We start from the raw sequence: 21,940 nt of genomic DNA, 5'->3' as shown, positions 1-21,940 counted from the left end.
TTCCAGAGGGACGTTTAATAGTGTGCTAGTTCGCGCTAAACTTTGCCGAAAACACAAATAATTTTTCGCGGGCTGACCACCAAACGGTTGGGATTGGATATTAGGCCATATGTAATACACTTGCAGCTATCCAAGTGCGATCTCGAATGTAAATAGTTAGCCCGCAGTCACAAGTGCAACCACCTGCTGCACTGAGGCGTATAGTTCACTTAGAGTACGCACCGTTTCAATTGTTTAAGGACTGACATATCAATGTATCTTAATTAATAACTACCTGTGAGTTGTTGCCCGCACGAACTCTTCCCACAAGTATTTCGAAACGATCGACAGTGTCCTGTGGGTTGCACAGTCCAACAAAGCCCTCTATGTGTTTTGATTCACACTCATTATATCGTTTTATCATCTCTTGCACTTCTTCTCTTGTTCTTCTTCCTCCCTTGTTTGCCATATATCTTTTCCTCTAATGGTGCAAGTACTACATGTCGTTATCACTCCATCTACTTAAAAGTGTGCCTTATCCCTTATAGTCATTTATTTTTCCAGGGAAGGATGTGTTGGTATACGTGTTGGATATCGCCTATTTGTTATTTTGTTCTTCTTCACCCGGTGAGGGTTCAACCAGCTTTTATTCGGGTTGTTCTCGTGTAACTCTTTTCTGTGCAAGTTTGGTTATACCGTTTACCATGTTTGGTGGATGCATATGTGCAGCTGTTCATCTTAATTCTCCATCTGCTGTTTATGTTCTTCCATAGTGTAAAATTAGGAGTAGTTTGTATTTCTAGCCACCTGCTAAATTGTTGTTTACTTGTCCTGAAATTTACGCGTGTTCTCGTTCTCTCTTTTAGCATATTTAGCGTTGTGGTCGCCAGGGGGTTACTGTGGCTGAGATTGCATAACTGGTTGAGATACAAATATTTTCATATGTTCTGCCAATCAACTTCTTCAGATGTATTGTTTGCATAGGAATCATATGTTATACAAAAGTGGCCTACTGACCATAGTAGTTTGTTTCTTTCCAGTAAACTCTATTTTTGGACACTCATCCTTCATATATTTATCAGATGTCTTTGATGGTATTGTTATCATGTACTCTCTCCAATTGGGAAGTCGGTTAAAAGACAACGAATACAGACTTTATAAAGTTCATCTGACGCGCTGCGTCCTTAAGGAACTGAGGCGGTGTTTGCAACTGTGATTTGTTCTTGGGTGGCACACTTCTTACTTTGGCAATTGTTCCTCTAACATCGGCATCAAGATCACTTGTGCGTTTGGAGAGAGTACAAGCGGATTCTCTAATTTCAGCAACATATTTTTATCTCATCAATCGCCTGTGGCAAACAACTAATCGCCTCTGCATTTGCTTTTATGACTTGTTGGTATACCTGGCATGTTTGGGTACCTTACAAACAGGACCATCGGCTTATTTTCTTCTCATCGTTGCCAATTGTTGTAAGGGTGCTCCGCTTGCCTTTTTAATATCATCGGCACGTTCCACTATTTCCTTTGTAGGTATAATCAGCTCTGCAAATGTTTTCCACACCGAGCTGTGAGGTTTTGTGCAGTCTGTCACGACTGTAACATATCTTTAAATTTTTGCTGCCTTCTGTCACATTTTTAATTAATCCTTGCTGTTCATGAGCAGTTTTACGGAGTTGCTTCCCCTCTATGATATCACTGACAGCCATTTTTAAATGATTGTCGGTTTGTTTTCTTATTGGTGTATCACGTATGTGTTTTGTGAAGACCTCATGAAACTTTTTGTGCGGAATTTACTTGATTTTCATTACTCACATCATCGTAAACAACAACATTGTTATAGTTTGCTTCCAGGTCGTCAATGACAGAGGGTTCCTTTTTGGTAGAAAATATTGATAAAAGCGTTTTTACCACCTCTCTCCGATCATTTGTTACTCAACTCATTTTGACAATCATCTAAAACACAATAACACTTTCTCACTCACCTCATTTGTGAATGGGGTGCTTGTAACCCATGTACAAAACTAAATGTGATCAACATGCTAATTTGTCCGCGGACGAGGAGGGTTGTATGGTCCACAGAACGGACAAATAAGGCAGATACTGTACTTTGATACTACTATTGACAAAAGGACCATTACATCGATATCAAGGGTATATCGGTGACGGAACGACATCATAATCAATAATATATACTGATAATGAGACCAAAAGACAGCCATAAACTACACTGTGGGCTCTGCAAATGATAATAATATTCTGCCATAAACTGAATTATGACAAAACGTTTAACAAATTCAAGCAATTTAGCAAGGCCTATTTATTACCAATGTATTAGAATATTTTTACATGCACATAAAATCGCTTGTAGGTGTGATTTGTTTATATGATAAAATCTTTTAGAGGAGAAATGAATCCAGTAATATATTTCTTTTAGACTGTAGTCTAATGGTTATGATGGAAAATATACTTATGCTAAAGTTTGTGCTGAAAACGCCGTTGAGTTGCGAGGTCAATAACTGGTATGCCAACACTCTTGGGTCACAACCACTTGATATATAATTGTGTACAATAAAACTATTACAGTCGCAAGCTGAGGACGAGGGAAACAAAACGCATTCGTTCTGGTGTCGTCCTACTTACAAAACTATAAGAAAAACCAAGGCAAGCCGAGTATAATTAAAAATTAGCAGTCATTAAAGGATCCATTGGGCAGATGCTCATCAGGTCTCCTACAGATTGAAGTACCATATGATGAGCAATTTATTTAGCCGAAAGCGGTAAATTGTGCAACAACCACCTTGAAAAATGTACGACGTTTAACGCAGAAGAGCATACTTAGAATGAAACCAGAGAAAATATATAGTTCTGATTAATATTTTCAAAATGAATCGTAGATGGTCTGTTTGAAAATTTGCAAGATGGTAAATACAATTCTCCAATTGTTCTGCGCTATTCTAGTACAACGCATTGATCTTACATTGCCCGGTGATTTAGAAACAGTCAACGAGTTGGCCCTATAGGCTGTATGTACTGATTGTGATAACAACTTATTTTTATGACAATGAGCTTACTACATCTCCATAACTATCCTTACGCACCGCGTCGTACATTTCCTGGCATAGTCGATGCATAACACAATGCATTTTAGACATCTTGTCTTCTCATTCTGACAATTATCCACATTTTATTAACTCGTTACTATCTCATGAGAGCTACTCGATATGTTTGACTATGCTGTAGGAATACAATATTTTATGATTCTCGTAACGAGTGTGTTTATATGGACTACCTGATGTTTGACATAAGCCTGTCAGTTGTTAAGGGGAACGATTTTTATGCATGGATATAAGTTAGTACCAATTCTTCTCAATACAGAATATGGTCCAATGAACCGGAATACGCCTGCAAGTTCTTGAATAATCGATTCCTGTACTCAGTACTTTTATTTCCTGGCCGAATATGTTCTGCGTTTAATTATAAGAGACATAATACTTATCTTAATAAAGCAATTAAAGCGTACAAAAACTTGAAGATAGCAATGGAATAATCATAGTTGAATGTGTATAGACTCAGCGAATATCAATGTCTTAGTCACTTCAGGCTTTACCACATGCTTCTTTTTTATATTGATTATAAGTCAACATACCTATTTACCTATTCTTTAAAATAGTAATCCGTCCGCACGTATCTTATTTTACGTATGTGTGATTCAATCCTATTTGTGTGAGGTGAATATCTAGTACATGGTAGGTTAGTTCAGATAATGAACAATAATGTATTCATTGGCAGGCGCATATGTCCTTGCTCAGTATTCTGTAATGCATTTGAGAGGGGATTTTCCTTTTCCTGATGATCGCACTAGTAGGATACCTTTGTAAGGGATAATATAATAAAAAGATTACAGCAATGGTTAATCATCGGTGGATTGTAATTATTAGTACATACATCGTGGAAACAATGGCTATGGGTCTCGTTTCTGCATTTCCTGTATTGTTTTCAACTTTATTGGAAAAGTACAGAGAGAGTCGTGCCAGAACTGCTACTACGCCTTCTATTATATTCGGGGTCGCAGGATGTACCGGTAGTTTATATATATATATATATATATATATATATATATATATATATATATATATATATATATATATATATATATATAAAGAAAGAGAGGGAGTTCAGTGGACGAATACATGGATGACTTGTTGATATGCGCCAATATTTTAATGAAATATCATCTCCTAAGTAACACAAGTTATTTGACGACAAATAATTGGCTGAATTCATGCCGCAAAATGTATGTGGATTATTCTGCGCAGTCAGTGCTTGGGTACCTTTAGATTTCCCTCTAGCTTTGTATTGCATTTCTTTTCAGTATAAGATCTGATTTTGTGTTCTACTTATAGGTATCATCAATGGATTACTAGTGCAACGGATAGGACCAAGCAAATCCGGATTCATGGCCGGAATGTTGATGGGAATTGGATGGATGGCGTGTTTCTTCTCGTCGTCAATTCTTTATCTAGATTTAGTATTGGCTGTTCCAATGGGTAAGAAATAGTAATAATAATAATAATAATAATAATAATAATAATAACAATAATGGAAATGATGCATGTTGTTGACGATGATGACGATGTTGCTGTAGACGACGTTGATAATGAGGAGTAGGATGATTCTGATAATGATGATGCAAATTGGCAATGAAATATGAAACAAAGTAGTGAATTTTAAGTGAACTTGATACCTTGAATTCTACGGAAAAATAAAACTGTGACGAGGGACAATGTAACAGTGACCTATAGAAGATTTTGCTTGAAGTGGGAGGATGATTAAATTATCGAAGTCTGAAGAATAATATGAATAGTGAAGACTAGCATCATTTTTCCAAGTAATCAAATCATTGTGTCTAGTATAAATGTCAGGATAAGCATCTACTGTTATGGAACAGAAGGATAAATCTTTTAAAGGATGGATGTCTGATATGTATACATTTACACACCATACATATATAGGAATAGGAACAGTGCGGGGAAAATAAAACAGGTACACAAACTTATCTGGAAAACAACTAACTCAGTGGCACCTGCAGTTGTTAATGAACAGAGATAAATATTAAAGACAATTTAAGCACATCAACGATCAAGCATTGGTTAAGACAGTATATGAAAGAGGTTTATCAGAATACATGATTGTGGAGAGTTCAATGGTCTCGGGAAAAATGCGCAAAAAGTTATTATCAGTAAAATAAAATGATGATGATCAGTGGCAGGTGCAGCTGTAGCATAATCATGTCAGTGTTGATAATGAATGGTGTTTCTGTTGTTGATTACACATGATAAGCTTAAGACAATAAGAATAAAACGAATAAAAAGAATGAAACTGGTTTCTATACGCTTGTCTTCGTGGTCATTATAGCAAAGTGACGCAACTCTGAATACTCTGTCAAAGTGATTATTCCATGTGATGAATTTAATAAATTCTCATTTCAGGTATTGGATCTTCAGTGATTCTACTAAGCGCAAACAAAATTCTGAGTCATCATTTTACCGGAAATACTGGAATAATTGCCCTTTCCGTGCAGTCAACCGCATCAGGTGTAGGCAGGATAATATTTACCTATATTCTTACAGCATGCAGCGAAACGTTTGGTTTACAAGGGTCGCTGCTGGTCATGGGTGCTATGTTATTAAATTGCTCGATTTTACCAATACTTTGGCAGACACTGCAGTCTCCCGAAAGCACTATATCTAATACATTACCAACAGCAACAAATATTATTGAAACAAAGTGTGAAAAACAATGCTTCTGTTTTCAATGTGTACCAGTTTTGATAAACAAAATTTTTATTATATTTTGTATTGGCGCAGCTTTCCTTTTTGTTCCTCACGGTGGATTCCTAATAGTTTTCACAGACGTGATAAAGAATCAAGGATTAAGTGAAGAGATCATACCAACTGTATATTTAATTCACAGTATTTCAAGCTTGGTGGGAAGGATATCCTTCGGGCTCCTGAAACAAATCCCAAGAATTGGTATCTTGTTTATTGTTTTACTACTCGCGTGCATGTCAATCATTTCGTTTTCAACCATACATTTAGCAAAGGATTTTAAGACCGCCGCCATTGCGTGTTTTTTCTTAGGGTTTGAAGCGGGTGCAACGGTTGCTGCCATCCCTATCAGTACATTGACAATTCTTGGTCCTGAACATATGCCATCTGGTATGGGGTTTATATTCTCGGTGACAGGAGTTGGTAATGTAGTCGTTGGACCTATCATAGGTACGTACCGTCTCAATACTCGCTGCTATATTATAAGTATTCAATGTATAGTGAATTTATGCAAACTAGGCTATTCAACAAGTGCCTTAATGCATTCTACAACTTGCGTTGTTTAATTATTTTCGAAATTAATGAAAGTAATGATTCAAACCATCATCAAATACCATGCAGATAGTATATACTTGTCATTGATAATAACACTATTAATGATGGTCACCTACGAAATGTTGCAGCATTTCACCCTTGTACAATTTCATAGTCACACCTAGCTAAGGATCAAAACAATCCAAAATCATGGTTTTTGTGCATTTTGTTCCACCGCTCATGGCTGAAAATTATTTGCCTGATAGAACTATCATATAGAAAATGAACTGAATATGTACTATGTCACATTTATACCTCAACTGCTATTTAGTATGTTTCGGATTTGCATAGAAAGCACAATTAATTAGATCAGATCGCTTTCAATCAGCCAAGTGGTTGCGCGGCAGATTTTTTGAGGATGGCAAATTAGGAAACATTACCTTAGAAACATTTGTGGATCAAAACATTGTCTTTATCGTTTTATTTCACATAACTATTGTTAGCATTATAAGAAATGTTTTAGCATTTAGCTTGTCATTATTAATAAGAGTCACTCGTAATCACGTCATGGGACGTTCATTGCGTTACGATGAAACTAATACCTGACGCCATAATATTATGATCAGGAATAAACGCAAACTCGCAAAGAACTTGTGCTTATAAATGACATCATTGATTTTTACTTCATTTTGCATGCTCACTTAACATTTTATCAAATATACTTGTCCAAAAAATAAACTTGCATGTTTTAATTGTATCGGATAGCATCATTTACGTTTATTGTAACAGCATACACGTTGTTAAAAAAACACAAACTGTCAAATAATATTAAAGACGAAGAATATCAGACAAAGTATAAGAAATTCATTATACATGCAAAAGTTTATATTCGACATTGTTTATTTACTTTTATGACATTAATGACTCAACCTTACGAACATTAACATAGACTTTTACATTTCGAAAATAGTCAATCGTGTTTCGTAAACTGACTGATATTTATTTATCATTTTTTCCCATATTTTACAGGGCTATTTCGAGATAAGACTGGTTCCTATGCAATGTCTTTATGGACCTCTACAATGAGTGCGGGAACTGCTGCCATCTTATTTCTTGCAGCAATAATTATCAAAAACCGGGCACAACGGAGAAAAGTTACATCTGATATTTTCGAACAAGATGTAACAGTTACAAAATTGTAACTTCATGTTATTGAATACGACTTGTTTGAGGTAATATATGTAGCAAGAAATTAATGGGGAACTCTGTAATATTAGCCTGTTCATTAGGCACCTATGCTTACTGTATGTCCTTGTTTATAATGTTTATTCCCCCTGTCAGAGACGTCAGTGATCATTAGATAAAGAGTGACAACATGATGATTATCTTCTTTAGCTGTCTTGACGTATGTTTTAAATCCGTGGTTCTTTATAAAATGTTTTACAAAATGATGTAAATATTTGTAAAGCATTGATACTGACGATATTAGTAGGATAAAAATGCCCATAATCATGTTTTAACACCTTATTGCTATGGGCTTTACAATTTATGAACTTGAGTGACATAAACCAAAATCGTTTGGGACATGGCCTGTATAATTTCACTGTTAGATAAATTATAACTCAAATTGTGATTTTTTAGTTAAATTGATAGGAATGCTCTAGTTTTAAAGATAAATTATAAAATAAACAACACCAACACGTAGAATGTGTGACCGGATTAGCTTTAATGCTCCATCACCCTGAATTCAAACTTAATTCAATAGCATTGCTTGCGTCATTAAATATGTTGTTTCTAAGTAATCAATGAAATAAACAATATGACATAAACAAGATGACGTTATAGCTTACATTTTTAACCTAATTGTCTTCTACGTTAACGAATAGCTGACAAGGCGATCACATAGTAATGATATTATATTACATAAAAATACAACTGGATCTTAAAGATACATATATCCATAATGATAACTATCTCAAACATGTATGAATGAATATAGATAAATAGTTTTATTAATATTTGTATTATGTATAATGCTCACTTATTAAAGATATAGAAAGGAAAAAAGTTTTTAAAAAATATACCTTGATATATTTTTGACGAATGTTTAATATTTTATCAGAACTCAATTTATATAATAAAAATATAGCTTGCTTAATACTTTCAGATATTTTATAAGTAATTAATCATAATATATTGGGAATTAATTTAAAAATGCACTTTAATTTTTAAATTATCAGTAAACTTATTTTTATGATATTAGTTTATACTTTCAAAAATTAACGATCAATCAGTTTCATCTCATGTTGCCGCCCATTTTAACAATTTCCCATACTTAGCAAGATTTTTCCTTCCAACCTATTGTTAAAACTGATTCTGAGATGGAACGTCTGCTAAAGGAAACTATTGGATGCACCGTCTTAATTGACTGATTGATTGGATTTACGTCGCGTGCGCCCAGAAGGGCATGTGCTACGGACCGTCATAATACGGTATATCCAAAAGGTCTAAATTCAAATTCACTATACGACATTCATTAACCCTGTTCTTGTTTGTTTTTTTTTAATTATGTCCCCTGTTTACAATTACTTAAGAATATTTTTTATCATTCTACTTTGCAGAATAACTTAATTGGTGAAAGTATAAATTATATATTATAAAAAAGTTTGCTAATTCTTTAATAAGAAGGTACATCTTAAATTAATTTTCAATATATTTTGATCGATTATTTATAAAATACATGATAGTAAGTATTATGTACGGAATAATTTTTTATTGTATAAATTGATTTCTGATAAATTATTCAACAATCGTTCATAATATATCAAGATATCTAATGATTTAAATTTTATTTTGTTTAAATTTATTTATTTATTTATAGTTTTAAAGATGATCTTTGGGTAATGCATGCATATTTGGTCTTAGGAAAGCTTTCTAATAATTCATAGGATCGTTTATAAGAGAGTAATACGATTGACGTGTTTACTAAGCATTCTGAGGGATCTCTCTATCACTCTGCATTATTCGGACTTAGAACGAAAGACATTGACTGTCACTGTGAAGTGGATCATTCGCAAAAATAGTTTTAGTCATTTAAATTCAATTTTTTTAAAATTGTTACTATTCTAAAGAAATGTATATATTTATTTCGCAATCGATGAATACCGGTATCTTTGTGGATGCACCTTTCTTTATCGCTTGATAGTTTAGATAAAATGTTGTAATTTTGAATCTTAAAAATAAGTTCCATATACTACTTAATAGCAGATACTAATTTAGAAAACCAAATCGTTTAAAATGCAAAAAGGATACTATTTTCGCGCAACAAAGTCAACAGATGTCAAATTGTATGCATTCGAGTTTAGCAGACGTCAGCCTTTGAAATACCATAACCCTATCGTAGCTTATTAGCATTGAATATGTTTTGCAACATCAGATTATTTGAGTATTTGAAAATTTTCAAAGTTATAAACTACGAAGTTTCCTTATTGCTAACTTCTCAAAGCGTGATGATACAGGAGAAGAATATTTTTCAGACTCATAAGGAAACTTTCCAAAAGCAGAATACGTGCATCTTACGCGAGGATCATCTATAAATCGATTGTAGTCCAATCACTTTATTCTAACAAGTAACATTTTACTTTCTATGTCACAAATTGTGGTTTTCTTGGTCTATCAGTAGCACATATTAACATTTTCTTTCCTTATAAATGTTGTTCCCCCTCTTTGTGACCGCTCCGGTGGCCTAGTGATTAGGGCGTACGCCTCGGATGCGGGAGGTCGGTGGTTCGATCCCCAGCTGAGTCATTCCAAAGACTTTAAAAAATAGTATTAATATCTGCCTCGCTTGGCACTCAGCATTAGGAGGTTAGTGTTAGGATTGGTCGGCCTGTTGTCAGGATAATGTGACTGAGTGGGACATCATGCTACATGTCTGCGACATTATGCCCCAGTGCTAGGCATCTCTATAAACTGACACTGCAGACATTGTACCGATATGGCTTGAAAATTGTTAAAGCTCAGTTAACAATCAAAATCACGCACACACACTCACACACATCCTCTCTTTTTTGTTTCTGTCTATCTGTCACTCTCCTCTCTCTCTCTGTAATCCTGTTATGTACGTATCATGTACATTATTTCATGTGCATTACGAGCTCATGATTTATATATATATATATATATATATATATATATATATATATATATATATATATATATATATATATATATATTACCCACATCTGAGCAACATACTAGAAAATAGTCCAACAATTGGTATTGGATTGCACTGCTTCCTATAAATATTGACAGGTAAGGAAACGAATACACAAACACATAACCTAGAATTTGGGGACTATTCTGCAACTAGATAGTGTGAAGTGATAACGGGGCGATTACAGGCGGGGACATATAAGGCAGATACGGTTTGAGACCACAGTGTAACCATTCAACTGTGTATCGATAACTGATAACAGGTCACGGAGATATAAAGCATAATGATAACTACATCAGAAGAAACTCACAAAATGCATGCAGGTAACAGAACCAATGCATGGCAATCAAGGGCACGAAATTAATAATCAATCATACGTACGGCTAACTTGTCCAATGCATGAACATCAGTGGAACATATGTAACGGTACAACAATACAATTAATAACGTACACCTCCAACAAGTCGATTGCTTGAAAATAGTGGACAAAAATGTTATTGCACCACACTACACTCAATATTATATACTGATAATTGGACCAAAACACAAACATATATGGGAGATTATGACCACTTATACAAGACCGGCACTAAAAGAAAAAATATGTGCCAATGGCAGCCATAGTTATAAGTTATTATTTCAATCAGTCTTAAACTGAGCACATAATAGAATGAAAGTAATGATACAATATATTAGGAGAATTCAAAGCGTGATATTCATTGCAATTACATTACAATTTGATTACATGCAAACATAATCGCTTGTTGGTGTGATTTGAACGCATGATTGAGCACTTTATAGGAAACATGAATTCCATTATGTCTAAATTTGTAGATGTTGTCCACTGATATCGCAGTTGTGTGGCAAGGTCCATAATTTGCACGCCACTGCCTTCAAGTCAATATAACTGATGTGTTGTTGTCTGCCATATAATTACTACTGTTGCAAGCTGAGGACAAGCAAAATTTGCTAACCAAACCCCTATCGCTCTGTTTAGGTCCTACTTTCAAAACCATGAAAAACAATGGAATACGTGGTTGCTAATTGGAAATTAACAGCTTTACGAGCATGTGCCCAGATGGCCAAATGTTCATTAAGTATCCTACTTATATAATGTCCATATGTTGATCAATATATTAAGCGGAAAGAAGTCAATTGTGAAACAACAAAAAGCCAGACTAATAGTTAAGTCCAAATGTACAACGCTTCACCACTGACGAGTACGCTGTCTTCTTTCGGCTAGACTGGCCGAGATCGTTGTCGAGAATCCCAGAAGCATAGAACGACCTTATGATCTTATAAGTGGCATGTGATACTTTTAATAACATCTCGCTTTTTGAGGCAACGACCTCGTCACATCTCTCCATAGATAATCTTGCCCGTTGCTTTATAAGTTTTCGCGCAAATTGGATCCATAACTCGATGCGATTTTAGACGGTTTGGCAATCTGGCAATTATCCGCATTCATGTAACTGCTCCTTAGCTGATCAGACGTACTCTATAAATTTAACTAAATGATTTACTTGGAATGATCCCTTCTGCGTATTAATGGGTTAAATATCTTCTCTGGAAAATCTGATATACACCATGCGAAAGTTTGCTGTTAAGTTATGTTATTTTTGCTTGTAGATTACATACGTAATTTGATTGGTTAAATATACGGTTTTCTGACGTACGCACATTAGCCGAGCCAGAGAATCGAACCCACGCAGAGAGAGGTGAGATGGCAGTGATCCGTAACGGTAAGCGCTTTCGACCACTCGGCCACCTAGAGTATTCAAATTTATTCAGATTCTACCATATGTTCAGCTTTCTGCTAGGTTCGATAGCAACATACAGTTGTTCCCTTATTTTGTCAAATAGCAATACATTCGCATTTGCCCTATTTATGTACTTGTGCCTTAACACTATTTATATGGGGTTAATATTTTATATATCCTAGGCATGACATATTCACAAATCCAGACACGATAATGAACAATATTAAATGCACTGGCAGGCACAAAATGTCCTAGCTCGGTATTGTTTAAATGCATGTGAGTTTGTTCGTAATGATCACACGTTTGCAAAGGGGCAGAACTAAGGTTTGATTTCAAATGGTAGAAAAACTTTGTAAAGGACAAAAACAGTACAAAAATGGTTCATCAACGATGGATTATTATTATTAGTACATATATCGTGGAAATAGAGGTTATGGGTCTATGTTCTGCATTTCCGGTTTTGTTTTCGACTTTATTGGAAACATTTAATGAAAATCGAGCCAGGACTGCCACTACGTCTTCTATTATCTTCGGAGTCGCAGGATGTAGCGGTAGGTAATTTAACTGTTCTTCTCAACTACATAATTACTGAGAGAAAGACCTTTGAGAGCATTAATAATAGAATTAGATTGCTGACATGTGACAAAATTATAACGAAATAATAAAATATCATGCAATATGCTAAATTAAACAATGTATGTGTCGATCAATAATTGTTTAAAATCTATACTGACAATGTATGTGAATTATTTTGCGCAATCATTGCTAATGTATATCTATGTTCCTCAAACCGACATGCTTTTAAAAATAGAGATCTGATATTGGATTATTCTTGAGTATCTTTAAATTTCCCTCCAGCTTCGTATTGCATTTTTTTTCAGTATAAGATCTGATTTTGTTTTCTACTTATAGGTATCATCAATGGATTACTAGTGCAACGGATAGGACCAAGTAAATCCGGTTTCATGGCCGGAATGTTGATGGGAATTGGATGGATGGCGTGTTTTTTTTCGTCGTCAATTCTTTATCTGGATTTACTTTTGGCTGTTCCGATGGGTAAATAATAATAATAATAATAATAATAATAATAATAATAATAATAATATTAATAACAATGGAAGTTGTATGTGTGAAGATGGATTTATATATGATTGTGAAGCTGCTGCTTCTGCTGATGACGATGATGACGATAACACATAATTAAATTTACGAAATATAATGGAATAAACTGAATTGTAAGGGAACATTAAACGATAACATGGGATAACTTTAAAAGTGAGCCATTGAAGATCAAATGGACCATATGATACTTAAAGACATGCGATGCAACACTGACAAAATAATAGGGTTGTGTGTCATGGCTGACAAAATGCGAGACATGCACTTCTAATAAATTAAAATAGGTAATGCGTAAATATATCACCGGCATAATACAAACAAATACAATTAAATAAATCAAAAGCTATCAAGAAAAAATATCCATATTTGCTGTACCCCGAGTGGCCGATAGGTCTAAAGCGCTCCCCGTTACGGATCACTGCTATCTCACCTCTATATGCGTGGGTTTGAGTCTCGGATTCAGCCAGTGTGGGTTTGTGAGAAAGCTTGCTAGTAACTTTTCGTGCGTTGGTGGTTCCTTCCGGGTGTTTTCCCTCCACCATCAAAACTGGCCGCCATGTATAACCTGGCAGAAAAATGGCGTTAATCCCCACAACAACTGTACCATATACCATGGGTTTTTAAGTGTTTTAAAATAGTTACTAATAAAGATGTCAAAATGTTCATGGCAACGAAAGTAGTGTACCGATTAATAGCTAGAAAAATCACACTCACATATGTAGACACACCACATCCATATAAATTAAAACCTACGAACTGATTGATAGAAACAAAACAGGAACACAGACTTGGTTTTTGAACAGATTTATCTGAAAAGCATCAAACTGGGTCTCAACATTAGTTGTTAATGAAATGGATGATATATTAAAGACAATTGGCTCAGATTGAGGATCCCGCTGGTGCTAGAAACAATGTCACGCTTTGAATTTGAACATGCCATAATGTGAAATGGCGTTCTCAAAATACACGATAGTGAACAATTAAACAATCTAGGGAGAAAAGCAAATAAATTATAGTAGAAATAATAGCGCTTATCAAGCAGGATAATGATGACTGGATTTTCTGTGGTTAATGATTAGGAAACGTATCACAATAGAAATAAAAGTAATGACAATAATGAACAGTCTGTAAGGGTTTCATTACACTTATGATTCATTTAATACATTTTCATTTCAGGAATCGGAGCTTCCGTTCTTCTACTAAGTGCAAACAAAATTCTGAGTCATCATTTTACCGGAAATGCTAGAATAATTGCCTTATCCGTGCAGTCAACGGCATCTGGTGTAGGCAGAATAATATTTACCTATATTCTTATTGCATGTAGCGAAACGTTTGGTTTACAAGGGACGTTTCTGATCATGGGTGCCGTGTTATTAAATTGTTCCATTTTATCAATTCTTTGGCAGACAATTCAGTCTCCTGAACGTAGTATCTCGACGAAAGTATCAGTCCAATCAGCTAAGAGTGGAACAACGTGTGGAAACAACTGGTTCTGCTTTCAGTGTGTATCAATTTTTACAAACAATACTTTCATGGTATTTTGTATCGGCACAGCTCTGCTGTATGTCCCTCACGGTGGTTTTATAATAGTGCTCACAGATATAATGAAGTCTCAAGGATTAAGTGAAGCGAACATAATGATTGCGTATTTAATTCATAGTATATCAAACTTGCTTGGAAGGATGTCATTTGGGCTATTGAAACAGGTCCCAAAAATTGGTATATTGTCTATAGTCTTACTTCTAGCGTGCATGTCAATCATTTCGTTTTCTACTGTACATTTAGCTAAGGATTTTAGAAGCGCAGCTGTTGCGTGTTTCTTCTTAGGGTTTGAATTTGGCGCAGCCGCTCCAGCCATCCCTATTGGTACGCTGAACATTCTCGGACCTGAACATATGCCAACTGGAATGGGATTTATATTCTCGGTGGCAGGAGTTGGCAATATAGTCGTTGGACCTGTTACAGGTAAATACCATCTGAAAACCTACATTATTCACGAATGTCATATTCTTCATCATGCTTCTTTTATTTATTTTCGAACTTACATGAATCATTCTGACCATTAAGTGCACATACCTGACAATGCTTCATGACGTTGATCTTTTTCATTACCTGACTATTAATATAACAATGTCAGAAATATATTGTACAAGCAACTGTTTGTGTAACTGGATGATAGTTTTTGTCAAACATATGAACAGCAACCTACACTAGAGTATTTTTGTTTTTCATTTCTCAACTGACCACACGTGTTTCCTAAACTGTCCAACAATTATTTTACAGGGCTAATTCGAGATAAGACTGGTTCATATGCAATGTCTTTATGGACCTTTACATTGAGTGCTGGAACTGCTGCCATCTTATTTTTCGCAGCAATAATTATCAAACATCGGGAACAACGGAGAAAAGTTACATCTGATATTTTGGAACAAGATGTAACAGTTACAAAATTGTAACTTAATGGTCCTGGATACTTGTCGTTTGAGAGAATACATATGAGCAAGAAATTCGTTGGAACCCTCTACCATTGGAATGTATCATGTCCATTATGCACCCATACAGATAACGTGAAGTTCTTCTTAATTTTTAAAATTACTGGCAGAGACATATGTATTCATTAAATAAAGAAGGATAAAAAATGATGTATCTTGTTTTACTGTTCTTGAAGTATATGGTATAATTTTTGTCCTTTTAATTTTTTTAAAGTTTATTAAGTAAAGCCGTGCTGCAAGTGATATCAACTGAATAAGTATAATTGTTTTTTATGTCTAAGCAATTATTGTATGGTGCTTAAAATTTATGAACTTTGTTATCCTAAAACCATTAACGTAAGCTATATTTCCAACACTTTGATTGAAGTTAAATAGTGCACAGAAGCAGAAGGCACAACAGCAAATCAGATTTTACATGTAATATCTTGAACTAAATACATGTATAATGATTTCCAGATAACACTAATGATAGTGCAAACTGCTTCAATTACCGTTATCAAAAGTCACGTTTTTTTTTTCTTTCTAAATGACTTTAGATAAGAGAACTAACAAGTGATTGAAAATCAAGCCTAATTATAAAATATAATTTTGTTTTGATATATATATACACGCCATTAACAGATCCGAATGATTTGAATAGTAATTTGCAATACGCTCTTTCCGATCTGAAAATGTGCTGGTATTGCGATGGTCAAATTTAATCAGTGCTGTCACATAACATGAATTTATTGTATTCAACAGTTATATTCCCTGACTTTGGCATCAGCTTCATAAGCTCACAAAGGTTTGTTTTCATTTCAGCTATCTTATGTAAACAATATATAAAGAAGAGACGCTAAATGATTTTAATTGTACGTGATCCAAAGTATCATTTAGAAGAGGTATGGACACTGACTATGGCCGTCCACTTCTCTTTGTTTCAGTACGGTAACCACATAAACTCAATTTTCATGCATTGCTATACTGCTGAAACTTTAAAGACTTTGAACCACAGAATGATACCTCGATATTTAGAAGTTTTTCGACCTTAATGTCATTGGACCTCACTGCAATGATTTGTTTCTGCAGCCAAGTGTGGAATAGATTATTTGTTTTTCGGGGGTGGGTTTAGTGGCTAATAAATTATATCAATATCTATACTGGCATAGCCTTGAACTGAATATTTTAATTGTATAACGTTTCGTCCTTATATTATTAGAACATTTTCGACCTGCATCTCTCGAGATTAACGGATGCCAACAACAACAAACAACTGCATCTTTATATACATGTACGTGTATGTATGTATGTATGTATGTATGCATGTATGTATGTATGTATGCATGTATGTATGTATGTATGTATGTATGTATGTATATATACATACATATATATATATATATATATATATATATATATATATATATATATATATATATATATATATATATATATATATATATATATATATATATATATATGTATGTATGTATGTATGTTGCAATTAATAAATATTCCCTCTAAAATTATGGCATCGCCATTCCACTGCACGTCATATAACGCAGGAATATAACACTTGAATAGTCGTGGGTTCCCGTTAAATTGTAAACATTTGTTTATCTTTTCTGCATATCTTTTTACTTTCAGTTTCTGATTTGTTTATTATAAACAAACATTCCAAAATTTCACATGCTTAACTACTATAATGTTTTGTTCTAATGTATACATATATTTCGAAATATCCATCTGATTAAAGATTCCTGACAATCGACGGAGCATTATATTTATGCATGTATTTTACTTTACAATAGGTACGTCCGTAAGCATTATAGTATTGTAGGTGTGAACTGTAGGTAGGTATGAAGCTAAGGATGGATGAATACATTTTGTATTTATGTAGGTAGATAGGTAGGTATGTGTATACATGGATGGAACGCTTGGACTAAGAACGTTTGCAGATCACAAATTGATTAGGTTCTGTTTTTATCTTGACCCAATCAAATATTTGATATAATTTCGTGATTGTTTAACTGATTAAACTTTTATGATGGTTTTCTTTTTGACATATGTACTGAATTGCATTTTGTAACCTTTAAATTCAGTTACGAAGTATTAATGAAAGTATTAAATTGGATGGAGGGCTACCAGAACCAGAATTTCAAGAAACCAAGAGTACTGTAGAGGTTACGTTTATTAGTGGCATGCTGAATTGATCCTAAGTGTGAACTGAGTATGAAAAGAAAATAATTTAAAAGTTTATATTTCTCATTTCTATCTGTGTAATGGGACCGTATGCCTATTAAAGTCAGCTATATTCCATATATCCTTCATCAGCGCACTTTCTGACAAAATATATGTCAATGTGCTTATCACTTGACGAATGTCTGCGTCAGAGATTCACGTGTTGAAACTTTTGATGCACGTTTGATTCCGATCCATGTAGTCATAGCCAGATTACGCCACTTCTTTGGACGGCTTATAAGAATGATGGTAAATATTAGGGTCTAGTTTGAATAACAAGACTTAGAACTTTCTCGTAGGCACTTGTAAAAATGCCTGGAAGCAAAACAAAACATTACAAAGCTGCGACAAAAGAACACAAATGTGACCTTAGGAGATATAAATTTGCACTGCCAGCTTCTTAAACAGAAAACTATTACATAAGCTATTTTTATTGTACATATAATTATTGTTCTATAGCTACCTGCTAAAGTTCAACTTGTATAGAGACTCAGTGGTCATGGGTTCTATACCCGGTGACGGGGGCATCTAGAGCCCACTTTCTCAGCATTATTTAGACAATACTTCATCGCATCTGCAACCAGGCAACCCATTATACTTATCATTACGTTTGTAAATTTGTAGAGCAAATTTATTCAACGAATGCACAGAATACGTGTGTCCAGTAATAACCAAATACACATATAACATATAAACGAAGAGAGATTTAACGCCCAGCATTTTGAAGACATGAGGTACCATGCAATGTGCATTGTCTGAATCTCTAATGTGTTTTCTTTTATTTCTCGAAATTATTTTGCGATTGCAATGTTTGGAAATATTTCGTACTGAAGTATGTCTCTATCTTTCACTTCAAACCTACCTATGTAATGTCTGGATCTGATCTTTATATTAATAACTTAACTGAAGTTTTTAAACATAAAATAAAATAAAATAAAAATTACAATTTTTAAAACAAATATAGGGAGATGACACAAAATTCAACAGAATAAGATATACATAATAATCAAATCTTTAAATTAATAGTAATTAATTGAATGAGCAAAGACAAGAAACAAAGACATTCGTAAATTTTAGAGACATTATATATAAACAAATGGATTTATAAAAGGACAAACAGACAAAAGGGCAGGTAACAGATTGATTGCAATTCCTTCTTATTTAATGTTTTGTTGCAAGTTCTATCGCCGTGCAAAATCACTCCTGTAGGTAAAACTTGCTTCATTTCGTTTCTTACCTTTTATATTGTTCAGGGTCCAGCTGCACGACGTTGTCAGTGCAAGATGAGTCATTCCTTGACCCAAGCGTAACATCAACAATCTTTACTTTGTATAAATAAGCCACTTGTAAACCAGTTACGCCACACGAGACTGGGAATTCTTGATCATGACTACGGTGAGTGTAAGGGTGTACCAAGCAACAGATCCCAGTGAAAACAATCACTGATTATTTATACTTCTCCGTCAAAACCAAAAGTCGGACACTTTCTGGGCCCTACAGAGAAGTATCTTCATAAAAGTCATAATCTAAATAAAAGTATTTCTCCGCAATCAGTATCACAAAATTAATGGAATAACCCTTATCTGAAAAATAAATATTTATACTTATATTTACTCCGAAAGATGTTTTTGCAACGCTCACCCATACAAACACATGACAAACTTGAGGAAATTGAAAGATTAGTGATACAGAAAAAATACCGAGAATCAGCTTCTTACGCCTAGATATCTTTCTATTTTAATAATAGCTGTAGTGAATATGTAACGCTAAGTAATACTTCAGTCTATTTTTAAAAATCATTCAAATGATCTAGCGTTATATTTCTAATGTTACTTTTTTAGTTTAGGCATATCATGTTGTTCGTGTTGACAACTGGTGCAAGCGAGTTTGGCATGTTACACGAACGTCTTTGTCCTTTTTATGAAATTGTTAAGGATAACTTTTTCAAAAGTAATGACCGAGTATTATACTGGGAATGTTTTATTATATATAATCTTAAGTGGGATTTATTTGCATGGTTGAGATTACAACGTGTTTATGAAATAAGATAAAAAATCGAAACCGAAGCATTACACAAGTTAGAAGACATACTCAGTTTCAATGATGCAAGTTCAAAGTGGATGAAGCAAGGAAATATATTTATGAATTTGTAGCGGGATACCTACCTGCAAACGTATTGCTTTCAAAATTATGCCACCTTTCAATGTACAACCTATCATTGAGGATGGGTTTAGTACACAAATCGTGTCATGACGTAGTCATTGATCAGTCGCTGAGGATGTGAATTCACCATTACATTGCAGCTAGCTGAAAGAACACGATTTGTAGAAAATACTATCTATTTTAAAAAACAGGATTCACCATTTTTCCTAACCTCGTAACTGGCAATTATTACTGTATAATTTTATTGAAGAGGCTGAATGAATTTGCTTGCTTCTTCATACAAGACAGTGTCTACAAACGTTGATTATGTCACAAATTTGCTGCGACAATGTCGGTTTTGGTGACATTAAAAATGCAACCCATAACTACGTATACAGTTGCTAGGCAATGAAAGTTTGTAAAGTAAGCAATACAAAATTTATGCCACAGAAAAGGAAGCACATAATACGACTCAACATTTCATACCTTTACTACTAATTCGGAATCTTCTACAAATGTTGTACATATTTCATACCTTTACTACTAATTCGATAGCTTCTAACAATTGTGTACATATTTCAGAATGATATTAAATATGCTACGATGTCATGACAATTCTTGTAAAAGTAATAGTTTGTATTAAAGGTGTGGCCTAATCTATGTGCATATCTCTACTGCTTAGCACTACGAAAAAGGTAAGACCTGAAACTAACTCTTGTCTTTCACGAAATACATAACACATGAAGTTGCAAGTTTAAAAGATTTAAAATATTGAATAAACCTAGTTTTAATTTCCGTGTTCATCTGGTCAGCTGTCATAAGATTTATTAGCAAATTTGTATTAGAAAAATGTTGACGTAATTTGAGTGCTAGGAGATGCGACTAATAGAGGCAGTAAACTCGTGACATTATGGGTGCATGCTCAACTACCATCATTGGATACGCCAAGGTACCCTGTTATTGTATATCAATGGACAATGCACTTTACTCCAATCATCTCAGAACTAAAGTTCCTACTTGTTTAGATTTTCTGTATTACATCTAACCGATTAAATAATTAAAAATCAAATAATTTAATTGGAATTACCAAAGTGTCGGCACATGATATTTGCGATGCTTACCAAAACAGGCATTTACATTTTGTGCATGAATCTGAAACTCAAGCTGATTCTATGCTTTCAGGCAATCTAGGTGAAATGGAGAGCTTGACGTTTATATGAATCGGTTAACCTGAGGTCACTGAGTTAACCGATGGATCACTAAAATCCCCAGCTGTCACCATTCCGTTGGAACAGTGAAAATTTATATCAGTTGCTTTCAAAACAGCACGTGTTCATGTGCAAGACAAATCACATCAAATTTGAAACACCAGTCCTTTCGTGGTTACTTATTATGTTTGTTGTGTTCATTAAATACATGCGAGAATATATGTTCATGGTTGAAATGGACAAGTGTCACTCCAAGCATCAGGTAAATTAGGGTGGGTATTGTGAAAACAGGCTTCATGTATATGGAGGAAATAGGTGTACAGGTGCAAAACGTTGATGTCATAACTTAAGATTGAAAGTATCAGGCCAGTACTGCCCATATGGTCAATGTATCATTGGCTGACTTATCAGCCAAAGTTTTAAAAAAAATATGTTTTTAATA

The 21,940-nt window shown here is 34.3% G+C and overlaps 1 protein-coding gene across 1 annotated transcript; it reads left to right on the top strand.

Annotated features, from left to right (window-relative positions):
- The first annotated feature begins 3,838 nt into the window (after positions 1–3,838).
- On the top strand, positions 3,839–16,078 carry LOC149783421 (uncharacterized). Its single transcript, XM_089932837.1, has 9 exons — positions 3,839–4,060; positions 4,383–4,526; positions 5,469–6,257; positions 7,371–7,539; positions 9,223–9,241; positions 12,661–12,868; positions 13,230–13,373; positions 14,613–15,401; positions 15,720–16,078. The coding sequence occupies exons 1-9, from the start codon at positions 3,886–3,888 to the stop codon at positions 15,890–15,892; spliced, it is 2,610 nt and encodes an 869-aa protein (XP_089788963.1). The 5' UTR covers positions 3,839–3,885; the 3' UTR covers positions 15,893–16,078.
- Positions 16,079–21,940: the final 5,862 nt, after the last annotated feature.

The sequence above is a fragment of the Sinohyriopsis cumingii genome, chromosome 14 (genome assembly GCF_028554795.1).
Source record: "Sinohyriopsis cumingii isolate HCF-2022 chromosome 14, ASM2855479v2, whole genome shotgun sequence".
Lineage (NCBI taxonomy): Eukaryota > Metazoa > Mollusca > Bivalvia > Unionida > Unionidae > Sinohyriopsis > Sinohyriopsis cumingii.
Note: the sequence above shows the minus strand (reverse complement) of the source record. Positions and strands in the feature narration are given on the sequence as shown.

Excerpts from the sequence above, each read along its gene's own strand:
- LOC149783421 (XM_089932837.1), top strand. The coding sequence starts at position 3,886 with ATGGTTAATCATCGGTGGATTGTAATTATTAGTACATACATCGTGGAA. Across the intron at positions 6,258-7,370 it reads AGTCGTTGGACCTATCATAG|GGCTATTTCGAGATAAGACT; the intron begins GTACGTACCGTC and ends CATATTTTACAG. Across the intron at positions 12,869-13,229 it reads CGGAGTCGCAGGATGTAGCG|GTATCATCAATGGATTACTA; the intron begins GTAGGTAATTTA and ends TTCTACTTATAG.